The 17,567-nt window shown below is 36.4% G+C and overlaps 1 protein-coding gene across 1 annotated transcript in view; it reads left to right on the top strand.

Moving 5' to 3' along the window:
* Window positions 1–17,567, top strand: part of MAP2 (microtubule associated protein 2) — a 78,533-nt gene that overhangs the window by 11,006 nt on the left and 49,960 nt on the right. The window contains exons 2-3 of the mRNA XM_042783657.1: window positions 8,135–8,248; window positions 10,568–10,645. Of these exons, the coding sequence (XP_042639591.1) occupies window positions 8,135–8,248; window positions 10,568–10,645 (192 nt within the window). The remainder of the gene's footprint in view (window positions 1–8,134; window positions 8,249–10,567; window positions 10,646–17,567) is intronic.

Below are 17,567 nucleotides of genomic sequence, written 5' to 3'. Positions count from 1 at the left end.
TATAGTATTTGAAACAACAGTAAAACATCTAATTAGAGATATTTTACTGAATTGGGAAAAATCTGAAGAGTCAGGGTAAATGACCTTTCTAGGGGTCATCTATAATCTAACAGCTAAGAAATACATGGATACTGGGTAACTTTTCATGTTCATTCCTGTAAATTGAGTACAATGTAATAGTTGCCTATAATTGAAAATGTCACTGAAATATCCTTCAAGCAGAACTTTAAAAAATGCTTATTCTTTTTGATCATCTAGCTATAAGGTTACTTCATCCAGAGGTTCCAAAAAAAAAGTCTTTAACTATCATCAATTTTACTTGTTTGAAATATTTCCCATGAATGTGTTCCCTTTACCTTGTGCTATATCTGAGCAGCTTTTATTTAACAAAACTTATTAAAGAATAATAGAAAAATGGCTCAAAAATAATTTCTATTTGCATTTTTTTCTCGCTAGCATAACTTTGTCAGTTTTCAGAACTCCATGATTTAATGAATTCCGTTTTTCCTTCCCAATACCCTGGTTTAAATCACTCCATTAAAAACTGAATACTCTAAGGAATTGTCATGTGCATTTATTAGCAACTTAAAGTCTGCTAAATCTTTTCAGAGGCTGGTTTATGAAAAAAAATCTTTGTAGATAATATTTTATATAGCAATAAATGGAAAAAATAAAATAGGCAATTATAGAAGATGAACATTTATTTAAAGCATCTGTAGTTCATGAGATACTTCTTGGTAAGACAAAAAGTATTGATGTTGTATGTTACTGTTTGCACATTCGTTCTCAGAAACGTGTGCAAGCAGGGTGTTGAAGCAATCTGTAATCATACAGAAATCTTGTTGGTCTCTCTGTGTGTTGATTGAAGGGACATAGTGATGTATTATGAACAAGATGATTTTCCCATTATGTGGTTCCTAAATTCCATATGATTCTAGAACACAAGGTCTCTGAAGATGTACCTAAATTATGCTGGGGTGGGGTAGAAGGAGCAAACATAGGTTAGCTGAGCTGGTGATTTTTACCATTTCCTTGTAACAAAACATAGTTGCACACAGAAGAAAGATCTAAGTTGACATAGTAACCAGTCCAGGCTATTCCTGATATAGAGACAGTTTCTATTTCAAGGTTCACTCCAATGACAGCTTTTGAAATCTAGAATACTTTCCATTTTTTCTGCTGACTCAGGTATTTCTAGGTTTTCGTAGCTGTAGAAACATCCATTTCTCTATATGAAGGCTAGTCTTGCGGCTTGTGCTCAAGTCCCTTGAGGTACCCAAACATAGATGAGACTTTAAAACAAGAAGCGATCCTTATCCTCATGAGTACAGGTATGTACACACACACACACCATTGTTATATTTTCACTATCCCATGGTTATTCTTTGTAAGAGTGAAATTATTCAAGTTCTCCTTGTCTTGTTGATATGTCATCTTCCCATTAATGTTATTAATAATTTCACAGTCTACACTTCATTGGCAATATGCTGTGCTTCAGGAATTAATACAGACCGGAACCCGCTTTCTCACAAGGTGTAATCTTAACGGTTTGGGGAAAATGCAAAGCTGAGTATTCCAAAACGTCAGACGCATTATCAGTTCCCTCAGTGCCTCAGTGATTATATTCTTCTTACTGACATTGCAATTTGAAAACTTCAGGGGTAGATTTTTCCCTGAAATTTCTTTTTCTCAATCTGAGATTTATCAAATATTACAACTTGACTTAATTCGTGATTTTTTAATATATAGGCTGCCAATAACAAATATGTACAGATTCCTACATTAGGAAACCCCAACATCACCACCACCAAAAACCTTTAACCCAGAACATACATCCAAAGCTAGACTATATTCACTTGGTATATTTCTTCTGCTTGATGTGTTATTTGCCTTTTTCTATTTGGACCCTTAAAATTAGAAGCAAAACATCCCAGAAAGTGTCATTTCTGATCTGTGCTTTTCTAACTACTTGTGACTGCATAGGATGATGTCCTTAACCTGTGGTATCCTCCACTGATACTCTCTTAATTTTTGGTATCTCCCACCTTGACTAAGCTTAAATGCCTGGCTGATCCTGTTCAAGCTTTAAAGACTTAATTTGAGTTGATTAGGGTGTTGCTCTAAATGAATTGTTAATCTGTTAGAACTGAGGTAGAAAAAAAAGAGAGGGAAAATTCTTCAAAAATATCCACAGTACTTTAATTTTAACACAACCAGTTGGCAAATGCATTACAGAAAAGGACCATATGAGTTACTGTGGAGAGATCTGCCCAAATCCGTGGCCACTACAATAAAAGAAAACAAAAAGCATGTCCTTCACTGAGATTGCATCCCTGCACGTACACTTTAAATATAGGGACACCATGTCTTACTCATCTTTGTATTTCTCACAGTGACTAAGCATAGCTCTGTTGTCTATTTGGGAACAAAATAAATTCTCTTAAATATATGTACCCATCAGCAAAGAACTTTGTACAATCGTGATGCCTTATCTTAAGTGCATTTTTCCCCATAAACCAACTTTACCTCAAATCCATTCACCCCATAAACTAAACTTCAGTAAGTCTTTGTTTTAATCAGTAAATCTTTGGGAGAAAAAAACTGATAGGCAAAGCTGTGCAGCTGCAAAGTTGGCCAGAATGGCCCTTGGAGATCAATAGAGTCAGACTATGGAGAACATTCCAACTCTGGCCTCTTCTATGAGTGCAGAAGTGCCAGGGAAACAAACAAACCAGAGAAATCTGCTCTTTTCATTTCCTTCATCATCAGTTTATTGCGGGAAACGGTTTCAGAGGAGCCATTTACTCTCCAAGGAGTAGAAGCAAGGAAGTTTTCTTCTTTCCCTGTTTTTGGGAACGTATCTGGGGTATTTGTTTTGCAGAAGGCTTCCAACTACACAGTGCTTTCCTTGTTGACTAGTTTCCATCAGCAGCAGCAATTAACATCAGTTTCCTAGGCAACCATTCTGCACCCTACTGAGAAAAACCTTTCCTTGACAGGAGCATTCTGTCTAAAATTGTTTTGTTTCCCTTCTTCACGAGTGAACAGTGGGCTTACTTGTCATTTCTTTTAACACACCATTATTATGTCCGTTATTCTTAAAAGCAGAAACACTGGTTTTTATATTCCATATGGTTGAATTTACTGTCAAAGTCTCTTACTTCCTTCTTAAGAAGAACATGAAAGAAGACAAAAATAGGTTCTCAGGTAAATGTCAAGTTCCTTGGCTTTCTTACTCACAGTCTAATTGGTGAACCTTTGTAAGTTCAAGTAATTACAGCTGGTCCTGATGTAGACTCAAATGATATGCATTCAAAAGCAAACTTCTCTGTGCACCAACAATGTTACATATTGCTCAGAAGGAAGTTGTAATTCTCCAGGGCCACTGAGAAAGTTTCAGCACCATTGCTTTTGTTATAAATCATCCAAGCAACATTAATATAACAAAATGACTAAGCAAAAAATAAGAGACTGACTTAAAAATTTGGACATGATCCTAAGAGAGCACCAAGGTCTTAAGAGCATGGCAATATTGTGGAAAAAATCAGAGGGTTACAACAGCGACAAATGTTGAGTAGTATGTTATAGTAGAGTAAAATTTACTTAATGTACATTTTATCATTTTAGTTTAAATAAGAAGTGGAAAAAGCCTAAGAAATTGTTTTTTAGGCAATGAGCCAATATTCAGGCAAGGAGGTATTCACTGGAAAAAAATGGCATCTCATCTCAATTTATTACAAATGTTTCAGGTTTTACCTACATTTTGTCAGTTAAATGATGGTCATAGACTCGGATTAGAACGAAAGAACAAGAGTATTGAAAACAGTGACAGATAAATAGGTATGGCAGTAGATACATTGATAGATAGAAAGGGAACAGGTAGGATTGACTCCAACTCATGACGATGTCGTATACAACAGAACAAAACCTTGTTCAGTCCCGTGTCATCCTCATGATCAGCAGCATGTTCTAGTCCATCGTTAACCGCTGCTGTACCCATCCATCCCACTGACGGTTGCCCTCACTCTCTCTAGCCCGCTACTTAACCAAATATTATGTCCTCTAGTGAGTGATCCCTCCTGATGGCATGGCCAAAGCAAGTGAGTCAGACACTGCTATGGTGTGATCCATAAGGTTTGCATTGGCTCATTTCCTAAAGTAGATTTCCACCCCTTCCTTTCTACTCTGTCTTAGTCTGGAAGTTCCACTGAAACGTGTCCACCATGGGTGACTGGTATTTGAAATACCAGTGGCATAACTTCCAGCATCAGAGCAACACACAAGTCACCACAGTGGGATTAACGGAGAGATGGGTGATGGAAAACAGTAGTAAATGATTTGAGTAAGCACTTGTTATATATTAATTTCATTCAATTGTCAGGACATACTAGAAGGTTAATGTCACTTTTATTCCACATTATAGACGAAGAATCTGAAGCTTAGAGAGATTAAGTCACTAACCAAGGCCATGCAGCTGTAAGAGATGGGGGCAGAACCTGATCCAGGTTTTGTGACACCAGAATGCTTTTGCATAAAGTATTTTTATGATACTGATACAATCAAAGGAATAACCAGAGGACAATAAGTTTCATTATCCATTATTTTGCCAGTTTTCCCATCTGGAAAATGTCATTGTGCAGATTAAATAATGTTGACAGTAAATATAAGCACCTACTGTACAACTTGTTTAATAACTTTGTGTAACAGTATGATATTTATTCATTACTTGTGTGAAATGTAAGTAGCTCAGCATGATAACTTTTGATAGCATCAAGTAGCTTTTTGTGGGTTGAGAGCATGTTTCAATTAGCTTCTCCTTGCTTCCTGTATATTTTCCACCAGTCTGTTTCTCCAGAATTCAGATTATCTGCTGAAGAGTACTTTGAAGCTGTGTGTATCCTAGAACAAATTTTCAAGACAAACTTCACTTTTCACTTTCAGATATTTGCCTATGTGGAGATGATATATTATCATCTAATGCTGTCTTCCCTGGGCTGTATATTTAAAATCCCTTATTCTGTATCACCCTATAATCGATAATATTGGTAGAGGTTATGTCATTTTGCTTTAAAAAATTACTTTTAATGTTTTCCTTCCAACTGATTTTTTGCCAAGGATCCATTTATGAACTTAGTGCCAAGTAGTTATTCATTTTGCTTAATCATGACAGGGCTTTATAACCATGTGAAAAATGGAATTTTTTAATATAACTTGTAGAAACTCTTTTATTTGACGTGCCTCACAAAATTATAACAAGTCAGTGTCCAAATATCAAGTATAAGAGTTACGCTACAATGCAGATAGTATTGTTAGTTAATGCCATTGAAATCTTGATATTAATAAGAGATGAAAAATATATATCACACAAACACAGTGTGACTAAGATGAATTTACCATGAACTGAAAAATGTCCACTTTTAGAAAACTTTAGGAGTTCAAAAGAAAGATAATTGAGCCTTTAAAAACAGACATGAGGATCGGTGTTATCTTTTAATTATGTGTAAGGAATAAAAATGCACAATAATTTATGTTTATTCTAGATCCATCTTTAATCATCTGAAGAGTTCTAAGTTCTAGTCATAACTTCACACACAATGTTTGGAAGAGAAAGCAGAAAGCAAATATATATAAATATATATATAGTCAGAAGTAGGAGCTCTGGTAGCATAGTGCCTAAGGCACTTGACTGCTAACCAGAAGGCTGGCGGTTCAAACCCACCAACTCCTTGGAAGGAAGGTTGGGCAATCCTACTTCCATAGTGATACTGCCTCGGAAACCCAAGGAGGGGTCGCTATGAGTCAGGGCCTACTCGACGGCAAATAACAACAACAACAACATAGTCGGAAGTAGGAAAAGTCATGAAGAAATAAACTTAGCCATGAATAACTGAAATATTTTCTAATCTCTCAACTCAAAACGCATTTCCCATGTTGCTTATTCATGTTCTTAGGAGTAGATAGGGGTTATCATGCCTTCTGGGACACTGTCTGAAAGACAGCCCTGAATAGAGACTTGCTGGCAGGAACCTTCAGCAGAGGGGAACCGGAACCCACATAGAAGTGAGGAAGAAGCCGGAGGAGAAACAAAGATAGTATGTAATTGAGCCCCACACCAACCCATCAGGCAGGTGTTATTGTTAATTCTGTTTTACAGGTTAGGCCTTAAAGCACAATGATTTTGAATGGATTTCTTAGGTTCAGATAACTAGAATGTAGAATGCCAGAGTTTATATCCACATTTCTCTAAATTAAAGTTCATGTGACTTCCTCTGATTTACATTATGAAATACAATAATCCTCTAGATAGTTAAAAAGATACATAAACAGAAGGATGGATACATGGACGGGTGGGTGGGCGGGTAGGTGGATGGGTGGTTAGAGGCATCCCATAAATACTTGTAGAATGAATAACTTTGTATCACAGTTTGTATATGTAAATTTATTCATATAAATACATTGTAGCCCTTAAATTTTTATTTTTATAGGTCTGATTTTGTGACTGTTTTCCCCTGTCTTCTGTATTTGGCATATTTACTACTAATTTTCCCTGAACTTTGCTCAGACCCTGAGTGTTTTAGCTCCTGTATCAGGAGTCAGGCTCTAAGAGTAAAATACACCCAAAGGCCCTGCTGATTAGGCTCCACTGGGAGAAGGCCATGTCTCTTTCCTTTTCCTCTCCTTGTACTGGTGAAAAACCTTGCTTAAAAGATTTTTAAATTGACTGGACCTGTTAATACCCCCCGAATAACCTTATGTTCATGTTTTCCTAAAGCCACTGTGAAGTTTATGTTAGAAGATGTATGATTTCTTATTTGAAAAGTTTTAACAATATGATTCACTTAAGAAACTGTAGAATACTATGTCATGAACTAGGCCCCCACACAACCTGATTATTCTAAAACTGCATTCCTCGAAATCTGTTAAATTCAAGAAAAAAATTACCATTTCTCCTAGGATGAGGTTATTTTCTTATAAACAAATATAACAAATATAAAAGTAGCCTCTTCATAGGCTCTTATTCAACTATGAAACTCAAAACACATTTCTGAAGTAATTTTCTCTGAAACAACAAAACCAGTAGAATTCAAATATCCTATCTAAGGTCAATGATAGTTTTGCAGAAACTGAAACATTAGTCACAATTGAAATCATTTCATTTCGATGGATGTGTCTCTACTGACCGGAGGAAGTTCTCCTGGACTTAACCTCTATTGAGACTGTTTGTCCATTTCTACAATGCACCACACACAATGCCATTTGACCTACACCTTGTGTGAACACATCCTGTAGGTATTACGTTTACCTCTGTTCTTTTCCCACGAATGCTCAACATTCTTTTCTCACTAATGCTCCATGATGTCAAAATTATTCTAAGTACAATTCCAAACTAAAAGGCTAATATAATGTAGCATTGCTGAGGTATCATTTGTCCAGATAAGCAAACGGATAATTGTATTAATTTTATTGCATTATCTTCCTAATGAGTAAATATGATAATGGCTTTAGAGAGTTCTAAAACATCTACTATCTAGAAAAAGATCATCTTATATATCATTGCCCTTTATGTCATTCAAATTTTATCTTCCTAGGGTTTTCATAATCTCTCTTGTTCTCACTCTTCCTCAGTAATACCTACTACACATTTTGAGACATCTTTTTCAGGCTTCAGATCATAATATTCCTGCAAATCAGCATAAAGAACTATTTGAATGATATTTTACTGGAATACATTAAGAAAATTATAAAATATATTTTAAATTAAATCCAAAATGAATCATCTCTTCTCTCTTTGTGTTTATTTTACTCATTACAAAAATTGAATAGTTTCTTTTTGGTGCAAAAATAAATTTTCATACAAAATTGTTATTATTTTTCTTTAGTTCTTTGTTCCTTGTGTTTATCTCTAAAATGCCAATTTCTTTCTTAGTTTTCTTTTCCTTTTATTATAATATATATACTATATATGTGTGTGTTCATGTTTTATCTGCAATTTAAAAAAAAATTCTATAGTACTTTTTTTGGGGAAGACAGTGAAAATCAAATTCCAATTGACTCTATTGTTTGCCTCCTTTTAGTTTTGCTGCCCGCTCTGGACTTCTCATAATTATGTTTTCTTTGTTACTGTTTGTTACAGAGGAGGTGTCTGCAAGGATAGTTCAAGTAGTCACTGCTGAGGCTGTAGCTGTCCTGAAAGGCGAACAGGAGAAGGAAGCGCAACATAAAGACCAGCCTGCAGCTCTGCCTTTAGGTAAATGAGGAAGAGCCTCAGGTCAGGAGCTAAGTCCGCTGCTCCCAGACCGCAGGGTACAGTCTTCACCCTTACATATGACATTCATCAAACACGTTCTTTGGGATACACTGGAACCTACTCCAACCCTTGTTGTTGTTATGTGCCGTCAAGTCGAACCCGACTCATAGCGACCCCTCCTTGGGTTTCCGAGGCAGTATCACTATGGAAGTAGATTGCCCCATCTTCCTTCCGAGGAGTGGCTGGTGGGTTTGAACCACCAGTTTTCTGGTTAGCAGTCAAGTGCCTTAGGCACTATGCTACCAGAGCTCCTACTCCAACCCTTAGTAACAGGCTAATTGTGTTATTTCATTAATCTCCAGGACGATAAATTTATAGTTATCGACTTATAGACTTGACTCTAAGTTGCCTTTAATATTTCATTTTCCAAACCACTATAGAAAGTTATTAAAGACCTCTGGTGGTACAGGGCCTGAGGCATTTGACTGCTAATGAGAAGGTTGGTGGTTCAAATCCACCTGATGCTCTGTGGAAGGAAGATTTACCGTAACGATTTACCTCCTTGGAAACCCAACCGGAGTTGCTATGAGTCCGAATTGACTCGATGGCACTGGGTTTGGTGTTCAGTTTTTTATAGAAAAGTATTATGAAAATAAATCCACTGCATTTTAGTTTTTTGACCCTCAGCTGTAAGGAAAACATACTGATACTTTAACTAGAGATGATTATTTTCCTTTCTGTTTTTTGGTGACTATATATGCAATAGTTTTGGATCTCCCCGACTGGCTGCACAAAACCTGCAGCCTAAGCTTTGTTGAAGTCGTCAGTGCCTTTGTATATTATTCCCAGGATAATAATTTAAAATCCACTGATCCTCCCTTGGTTTGGCTTACATAAGGGACCTTGATAGCACTGCTCTCTCCCTAGGTCACCAGTCCAGTGCTCTCTGGAAGACAGGGAATATAACCCATGGTTGACGAAAAAACACTTTGGGCCATAAGCTTGCTGCTCCTACTGAAATGACGATTGATTGTTTGATATGTTAGATGGATACTAGATGGATAAACAGACATGTATGTGTATATACATGCAGAGACACAGGCAAGGAAGAGGACTCTCTTAGGTTCTATATGGATGTTTCTTTTGCAAGGCACATATAAACCCATTGACTAGTAGGATTGTAGGGCCTAAAAATAGGATATATCTACTGCTTTCATTAAAATATCCTTGATATTTAATTTTCCAGTCAATATGCACTCAATCATCTACTAAAAAGTGATCATACAAAATTTTCTGCTCTCCCAGAATAACAATTTAAAATTCACTCAGAATTTCCACAAAATATTATTTGACTATCAATGACTGTTTTTCTCTTAAAAAGAGAAGGGAAGAAATTACCTGATCTAAAACTTTAGCCTTCAGTCTGTTGCTTACCTCTATTCTTTGAAATAAAGAAAACTCAATCTTCTAAAAAAAAAAATTGGAACCTTAAAACATGCCATATGCTTAAGCCTGTGGAGCTAAGGAACTGTGAACTGAAATCTGCCTAATCATCCAAACAGATTTAACCACTGACCATGAATGATAAAAATTTCCTCTAAAATCTTTAAAACTGGTGTGAGAGGTCATAGAGAAGGTAAGTAAGTGTCTTGAAGAGGAAACCTTGGTGTTGACTGTGCATGATTACTCCTTGTAGAGCCTCTCTCTCGGGTCCTTGTTCATATGCAATGGCGAGGCCAGAAGGTGACTCAGCTCACATTAGCACATGGTTTCAGTCAGAAGGTTACCACAATCTGTGACTGCTAATTTTTCTTTTCTGAGGATACATATAAAACAAGTGTTTTAGTCTTAGACTCAGTGGACAAAATGTTGTTTAAAATAACTAAAGTAATGTGAATAATTAAGATAATGTTTGTTTTCAGATCAAGAAATTGAACAATAGAGTGCTATTTTTTTTCAGTCAAATCCAAATTAAATTACTTTCACATGGCAAATAAGAGCAGATGTGAAATATTTTATTAATTGAACAAGAAGATGGAAATGAATGTGATTAATGATAAAATTGTAGTAGAAATCTCTCATCCATGTTTATGGAGAAGTCAAAAGAATACGTTGACAAATATTAAATGCTATTCTTTCTTTTTAGGTTTTTCAAAACGTGAATCAGGTAATGGGGCTAAAATTAAGTCAAGGACAGCTATTGAACCTTTGCCTGAATTGAATAGAAAGACCTTATTACAGATGGCAGAACTGCCTACACATCTAATGGCCTAACAGTGTTAATTGTTGTATCTCATTTTTCCATTGTTTGATCTTTAGCAGCTGAAGAGACAGCTAATCTGCCTCCTTCTCCACCCCCATCACCAGCCTCAGAACAGACTGTCACAGTAGAGGAAGGTAAGAGTATTGGACTTTTTAGGGTTTGCCTTCTGATAAAGGGTAAATAAACTATGTTACGGAAGGACTGGACTTCAGTATGGGTTAGTGTAGGGCCCAGTTTTGAAGCCTCAAATGATCGAGAAGAATCAAGAACACTAAATAAGAGTATAATCAGTGATCCATGTAAAATATAAAATCAGAAGAAGAGGAATATGGTAAATAAAAAAAAAACACAACTTGAGAAGCAAAAGACAAGTTTGTGTTTAAGATGCTAGAGCAACTAAAGCAAAGTGGTTTGCTTAATATACAGTATTTTGACAGAGCAGATAAAATGATGATGTTTGCTATTTTGTAGGTGATTGAACATAAACAAAAATTAGTGTTATCCCCTTCATAGTAGGAGTCAGATTTATTGATGAAACCAACACTTCTTTCTGGAAGTATCAGGAATTATCTCTGTTTTACTCATCATTATTTTGCCAAAGCCTCCCCCAGGGCCTGGCCCCATAGCAAACTCTCAATAAATATTTAATGAATAAATGAAGAAGTTAATGAATGGATCTGATATTGAGAGCAGTGGACTGGAAACTTCTTTCCTGCTGAGAGCTTTTATTGTCTAGGAATCTAGTTATGCATTTACTCAACATGGACTGCCATGTCAGCTTTTCACTTCTCATTGATAAAACAGAAAGATCCCTTGAAGTGTATTTATTCAGAATCTGAGATGAAAAGCACTGTTTAAGAGCAAATTATTATTCATCATCTGACTTAGATCAGTTAGTTTATGTATATCATTCAAGAGTTATGGGAAAAGACAGAGGTATAGCTCAATCGTTGTTTCTACGTAATTTAGGTTTCAAATACTAGAGCCAGGAATTTAACATCATTTCATTTTATTCACTTATTTATTTTCTTTTGTTGTCACTTCAAATTTATTTCACTGTGTTTTTAAGTTGAATGTATTTATCATAAGAAACTCATTTCTGTATTTTGTAATTAGATTTATCTGAAATTTTTTTGATTTCCTAAATTTTATATGTACATTATTATATTTATAATATAAATTATTGAACTATAGACTACAGTTCTAAGATAATTTCATCTTAAATGCAGAATTATTGCTTTTAATGACATGGGCTTTTTTTCTTAAGTTGAGGAGTTTTTCTAATTTACTTCTTAAAATAATGTTAAACTAAATTATTCTAAGAAATCTGAGAAATATAGCAGTCACTAATTATTACTTAATACCCCTAAAAATGTGATATGATCTTTATAGATTGGGGATTTTAAATTTATAGATGTAAAGGATTGGTTTTGGTCTTACGTTTATCCATTCACCCTGAAAATAATTACTGAGTACTGAAGTGTTGGAGACACTCTTTACATTTGTGGAGTACAGCGGTGAACAAAAGGGACATGGTCCTCGCTTTTAGGGAGCACACCACTGGATGGAGAACAAAAGGTCAATAAATAAGTTCACAAATAATTTCAAGATAGAACCAAAAGGAAACCTTGTTTTGTTGTATGGTTGGGGACGGTTAACAAAAGCTTCTCTAAGGTGGCAACATTTCACCTAAGCCCCAAACCATGAGCCAAGCAAAGATGGAAGAAAGGGGACATTTCGGGCAAAGAACAAAGATGTGTAAGGGCCCTCAGGTGGGCAAGAGCATGTTCCAGGAACTACCTGGTTGGTAGGTGATAGGAAATGAGTAGGTGTAGTGAAGGAGCCGGGAGAAGAGGCAGCCGCCGGCTGGGTTCAGGAGCAAGGATTTCACTGTGAATGCAGGGGGAAGCCTTACATAATGGTTGTATTTCCCTCAGATCACTGAAAATGTTTCTGAGCCCCTGCTTAATGTCTTTCAAGTGTCAGATAGTCCTCTTAACCCCAGTGAGGGCTGTGATGTTGACACAGCTGACCTACTCCAAAAGTCTGTCTGAAGTCAAGCCATTTACTTGGAGTTGGAACAGAAAGGAAGAAGTAGGGTTCTCCCATCAACCTGGGGATTTGCCTAACCTATTTGGGGGAGGTTATTACAATGGAAATGGTAAAAGTATAAATAAAATATAAATTAACGTTCACATTTTGATAACTTTGCTGTCACTTTCCAAGCTAGCTGGACTCTTACATTTTAGAATTGTGTTCCCAAGATGTTCCAAAATGTTGAGAGAAAATGTCAACTCACTTCTATTGAAAGTAATTCGAAGATACTTTAACACGTTTTAAAACAAACTGTATTTTTATTGAATTATTATTTTTTTCTGTTTGCAAAAAACAGAATTATACCAGCCACTCCTCGGAAGGAAGGTTGGGCAATCTACTTCCGTAGTGATACTGCCTCAGAAACCCAAGGAGGGGTCGCTATGAGTCGGGGCTGACCCGACGGCACATAATAACAACAACAATACTATATGTAGTCCAAATGAGTTGCTCTGAAAAGCATAGCCACTTTTTAAAGTATATGAAATATATATATACACACACATGTATTTGTTTTCCAAACAAACTGTACTTTATTAAGTTAAAGACCAAGTAATAGTCTCAGTTTAAATGTCTGAGAGGTATGTCATCTTGGTAAACTAGCCTTCTCTCTCTTTTTATTAAATCACAGTTATATTATGTCAAATAACGTTATTTTTAAAATAACCAGTTTCATTTTGTCAGAAGATAAATTATAAAAAGGCACAGAACAGGATTCAACTGATTATTTTTTCAAACTAATTGGTTTGTAAAGATGCAACTCCAATTCTACTAATGTAGTGGCTTACAGCAGATTGGCTGGAAAAAAAAATACGTGCTTTTGCTTGCCTTGTCGAAGGGATTATTTACTCCCTCTGACACACCTTCAAAGCCACTTTAATGTCAGGACTACACTGACTGCACCACAGTCTGATCCTCTCAGATAAATGTAAGAAAGCTCTTGGATTAAATTGAGTAATCAGTGGTTTTGAGGATATTCTTACTTTTTATTAATTATCAGCATTTTAAAGCCGTTCTTTCCCAGGGGAAACATGAAAGCTTCTGCTAAAAATAAGATATAAATTACTCTCATTTATAAATACGCATTTATTATAATCAATGTAATATTAATTCCCAGAACATGTACATATTTTTGGAAATATTTACAAAGGATTTTGATGCAAGAATTAAACAAGTAGTCCAGGTTGAAGTATAAGTACATAAGGAAGTATGGTTCAGTGAATCGATTCTCTTCTTACCAAGTTAGAATGTTTACAGATTAACTTCCTTTTTCTTTTTAGCGTAACCATAATAGTCGGCATTTGGACTAATCTGTTAGAATTTTGAAGCCTGTGTAAGAACATTAGAACCATCTGAAAATAAAGGCAGGGATTCTTCTGCCCTCTTAGGTTTGCTACAGAATTCTAGGGTGGTGTTTTCCTGTGTCATGGATATGATGACATAATAATTGCTAATCTGAAAGCAGGTTTCCATCCATATCATTCTGTGGCAGCAAACACAGCTGACAAACTGATGAGTCCTCAGTCAAAAGCCTGCAGAATGAAAAAGGCTTAGAGATGGTGGAGAACCATCTCAGTGGACCCAGCTGCCTTCAGCCATACCCTGTGATGCCACAATAGGCAAAATCAGCGCGTCACTGATGCTCCAGGAGACCCAGGGTCTAGTGAAAGTGGTCACTTACTTGTGCCAAAGGGGGTTGACATTCTCAAATTGAGTTTTGTATGACAAACCTGACTTTTAACCCAATAGAAACACTTTTAAACTTTTTTTGAATGAAAGAAAATTAGGAAAAATTTATTCCATCCATTGAAACCAGGTAAGGTTCATTTTGAAGATTCTATTTGTGTAAAAGATGTATGTAGAAATCCAAGGTTCACAAGGCTATTCTGTCCTTAACTGTATATCACATTCTTAAGTGAAATAGAGTATTTTATGACAAAAATCGAATCCGAAAAACCTGTGTACTTAGTAAAGGATGCATTCCATCCTGCCCTTAAGCAGCAAAACTACTGTTATGAAATTTGTTTTCATAAATAGCTCAACTAACTTTAATGGGTCAAAGGAAGTGAAAGAACAGACTTGTCTGACCACGCTGAGAAAAACAGTGCCAACCTATGTCAGATATTGTGCTCGGCACTTTCACAGTTATCTTCTCATTTAATTCTCCCAGCAACCCACAGAGGTAGATACTATTTACACTTATTCACACTCTATTTCCCAGGATGTCATAAGTAGTAAGTGGCTTATCCATAATTCACATCTAAGTCCTTGTAACCACTGTCCTACTACTTCCCTCAAGTTATCTCTTACTATGGAGCTATAGAAATGAATATATTTTCCAATGTGAACTTTTTATTATAAGCTACTGAACTAATTTCCTTTCTTCACACCACCTTCCCAATAGTTTCTCTATGTCTTCCATCTCCCTTGGGTGCAATCCAAGAACACTCAACATATACAACTGTGTAGCAAATAAGAGTCTAATGTCTTCTCTCATTATCATCAGAACCAAGTATTTGGGCTTGGCTGGAAGTTGTCTTCTCTATTTATGTATGTAGATGGACATCAGGCTCGTAAGTTTTAAATGAATACGGAAGTGCATGCACCTCATCGTGCCATAGTACCCAGAATGCCAGACACTCTTTTTGAAGTTGTCTTGGCTCAGAGGTAGACAAATACTAAAGAGAATCTATTTTTCCACTGGAACTCTTAAGGTGTTTCTTGGTTTTATATGTTGTTCTCTGGTCAGATTCAAAGTTTCCTGAATAGAAAACACTGTTTCTTTGAAATGTGGAAGATCTGAAACAAGCCTGTGGGCTGTTTTACATTTTGGTGCTTTCAAAAGGACCACGATAAGAAAAGGGAATCCAAAATCTTCAAAAGTTGAAAGCATCCAATGACTATTGGCTTCACATTATCAGACTGCAGCTTTAAATTCTTAGCTGTATACTGTAGTCTGCTATACTTCCCAGAAAATAAATGTGGAAAAGCAGAAAGCTGAATTTCCCAGTTTCACTTACTGATTGCCCACCTAATTTGTTGGACATATCAGGAATTTAGAAATAACTTACATACATGGGGAGTTTCTCAGTGAGTCACTGGGAAATATGAATGACTGGGACGTGTGACAAGCCCAGGGCTTATGATTCAGCCAGTGTTGTAGACCAGATCTTGGCCAGTTATCTGCTCAGCTGAGAAGTTGTGCCAAGTTGAACTAAGAATATCGAACGTAATTTTAGGCTTCTGCTATCTATGACATAATAAGTATCATGACTCAGAAAGTTCTGAGTTCCCATCCAGAAACAACTCCCATGGAATAATCACTAAATAATGTGCTCAAAAGATTAAAAGTGTTCTGTCTTCAATATGTTATTTTAATATTTCTATGATTTCAGGATTATATCTAGTTGTTAACACTTGTTTGCTGCAAATAAGTTACGGCCCTGAAAATACAGTGCATTTTCAAATTAATGCTATAATTCTGTCTGCTTCAATTCTGATAGAAATTAAAACTGTATACATAAATACTACAGGCTCTTTTTTATCACTGAGTTAAATTTTAAGATAATTTCTCTATATAAGTAAATAAATTGGGATTAGCAAATTTAGTAACCTGCCACATAGGCCCGAGATGTAGTGGTCTACGCCACATTGAAGCCAAATATTGTTTATTGTCATTGCCCTTAAAACTCATTGAATTATACAAGAATCCAGGTGCTAAGCAGCTGATGTACAGTTATGCATTTAAGGAGCTATATTTAAATAACGCAGATTTCCAAGCCAAGACACAGGAAAGAAGAGAAAGGAGAGCAGTTCCTTTAAGATTTCTATAAGAAATACGCAAGCGGGGTTTGAAACACAAAAATAGTAAAGAAGTAGGGGTACAAATGAAACAAAAATAAAGTTTTGTTTAATCTGAAATCAATTCTGTTAATTATATCTCTATTAAGCATTCAAAAGAGAAGCAAAACTAAAAAAAAAAAAACCACCAAGTTTGTATTATTAGGAACTTACTATTTCTTCCATGGCCCTGTAAGTGAACCAGAGTTCAAACTGATGTCTCAAGCTACTGTATTATCCTTAGTATCCAAAGAAAGAGCTCTGCTGACTCTATCTCCTCATGGAAAGTAGAATAATGCAGTGTAGATTTTTTGTAGCAGGGTGAAAAAAGACAAACTATTTGAGCATCTTAGATCATTAAGATTTTCTTCAGACAGGACTGTTTTCCCCCATAGTCACACCAGCATCAGATCCTAACAGCTTTCTTTCACTTGCAAACCTACTGCTATCAGCATAAGAAAAACTAATTTTTTTGAAAAAGATTTCTTCCAAAGAATACATTTGTTTTGTAATGCTTTGTTTCTATTCCAATGCTTCTTGGTTATTCTGGCTTCTTTCAGGGGAGCTTATAGATAATTTCTGCTACACAATAGGGTTATCAGTGCTTTTGATCCACTGAGGTCAATGGCAGGCTTGCTTAAGGGATAGTTGAATTCAGTGGCTACTGAAGAATGAAACACGCACTGTCTCCCATTCTTCATCAGCTTGGTCTGCTAGTTCCCATCCATCCCGCTGTGCTGCTTCTTGGCCCTTTGTGTCCTTGTGCAGATGTCTGTCTCGTCCGTCTGATCTTGTGTCTGTCTTGTCCAGTTCTCCCTGCAGTTTCTTCCTGTGTGTCTGTTTGTAGATGAAGGGGCTGAGGATCAAGTGGGTCCTCTACACAGGTTCCCCAGCCATGAACCTGCCAGCAGCGGGGAGAGGCGTAGACTCCTCGCCCCCTCCATTTCGGTGTCTGTGCCCGATGATGACCCTTACAATTCCGATGAGGAGTACTATGAGCATCCCTTGTTCAGCTCAGAGTGGACTGCCTCTAGTGTGCTCCCCAGTGTCACAGCGCAGAGGGCAGAGGCCCATTTAAGCCAGGAGAAAGGTGAACCGAGCATGGTCCCCTTTTGCTCCTCC

Source organism: Orycteropus afer, unplaced genomic scaffold, assembly GCF_000298275.1.
Source record: "Orycteropus afer afer isolate SDZICR_OR568_19922 unplaced genomic scaffold, OryAfe1.0 scaffold00002, whole genome shotgun sequence".
NCBI lineage: Eukaryota > Metazoa > Chordata > Mammalia > Tubulidentata > Orycteropodidae > Orycteropus > Orycteropus afer.
This window is presented reverse-complemented; position numbering and strand designations above follow the sequence as displayed.